The sequence below is a fragment of the Pediculus humanus genome, genomic scaffold, assembly GCF_000006295.1.
Source record: "Pediculus humanus corporis 1103172107661 genomic scaffold, whole genome shotgun sequence".
In the NCBI taxonomy this organism is placed as follows: Eukaryota; Metazoa; Arthropoda; class Insecta; order Psocodea; family Pediculidae; genus Pediculus; species Pediculus humanus.
Window position 1 is genome coordinate 1 of NW_002987270.1, and position 1448 is coordinate 1448.

General features: G+C 20.7%; 1 protein-coding gene across 1 annotated transcript; it reads left to right on the forward strand.

Moving 5' to 3' along the window:
- Nucleotides 1-86: 86 nt before the first annotated feature.
- Phum_PHUM279070 (uncharacterized protein) lies at nt 87-674 on the forward strand (the record flags this gene model as incomplete). The annotated part of the gene is made up of 3 exons (XM_002426772.1): nt 87-131; nt 205-323; nt 452-674. 3 exons carry the CDS (start codon nt 87-89, stop codon nt 672-674), a joined length of 387 nt encoding a protein of 128 aa, XP_002426817.1.
- Nucleotides 675-1448: the final 774 nt, after the last annotated feature.

A 1448-nucleotide genomic window follows, 5' to 3' on the forward strand; every position in this document is an offset into this window, starting at 1 on the left:
TACAAGAAGTTTCTTGTAATTTTAATTCTAATAATTCACCTGTGAAAAAAATATTTCACGAAGCTAATAAAATTTTGAAAATCGGTATGGCTAATGAATTTGCTTTGTTCGAAAAAGATTCAACGATTCAGGTATGTTGAAAATATTATACAAAAAATGTTAAATAATAAATAACTTGATACCTTAAAACATTAAATATTTTAGAATTCAAATGAAACAATTGATAATTTACGAAAAAATATAATTCATTTACAAATAGAATATGAAAAATTAGATCAAATTTATCAAAAAGAAATTTCTAATAGATCTGAAATAATCAAAAGGTTTGCTTTTTAAAAATTTTATACTGAATTTTTACAGTTAAACAATTTAAGTAGGATATTCTTATTCAAAAATTGCCCAGATAATAATATTACGACATTTTTTTTTTTTAATTTTTGCACTTTTTCAGAATGGACGCAACTCGACATATTGTTGAATCAACAACTGAATATTCAAATTCCCTTTCAAAAGCATTAAATCAATTAGAATGCGATAAATTAAAAGTTGCAGAATTTTACGAATTGATTAATGGAGAACAAAAGGAAATAGAAAAAAAACAAACCGAATTGGAAACGTTGATTACGGAAATACAAGAAACAATAAACGTGAAATGTAAATACAAAATTATATAATAACGTTACACTCATTTATTTCCCTAGCTTAACCGATATATAATTAATTTTAGTAGAAGAAATTCAAATAAATAAAGAAAAATTAATTTTAAAACATTCAAATGCACAATCGAAAATAAATGAGAATTTATTAAAAACGACAAATCAATTAAACATAATTGAAAACGAAAAAAAAAATTTACAGCGTGATGTTGACGAGTATAAAAATATAATAAAAAATTTAAAATCATCTTTGGATGATAAAAATGAAAATTTAATCTTTTTAAAAGGGAAATTTTTTAATTTGCAAACATCTTTAAAAAATTTAAAGAAAAAATATTCGAAATATCAAAAAATTATAAAAAATAAAAAAAATTTCATGTTGCTGTTAAAACAAAAAAATAAAAAAATTTCATGTGATTTATTTGAATGTGAAAAAACTAATGAAAATTTATTTGGTCAAAATCAAAATTTAAAATTAGAAGTGAAAGAGGTTAGTTTTAGTTTTTTCTTATTACAACAATTTATAACATTTTCACACACAAATTTCGATTTATTATTAATTAAAACTTATTTTTTAGTTACAAAATAAAATGGAAGATCAAATGAAATTTTTTAAAGTGGAAGAAAACAAATGGGGAGTCGAAAATGATGAATTATTAAAAAATTTGACAGATCTTAAAACAGACAATGAAAAAATTAAAACAAATAATGATGATTTAAAATGTGAAATTAAAAAATTAGAAAATAGTCTGACGTTAGAAATGAAAGAAAAAGAAAAAGAAAAATTCGATA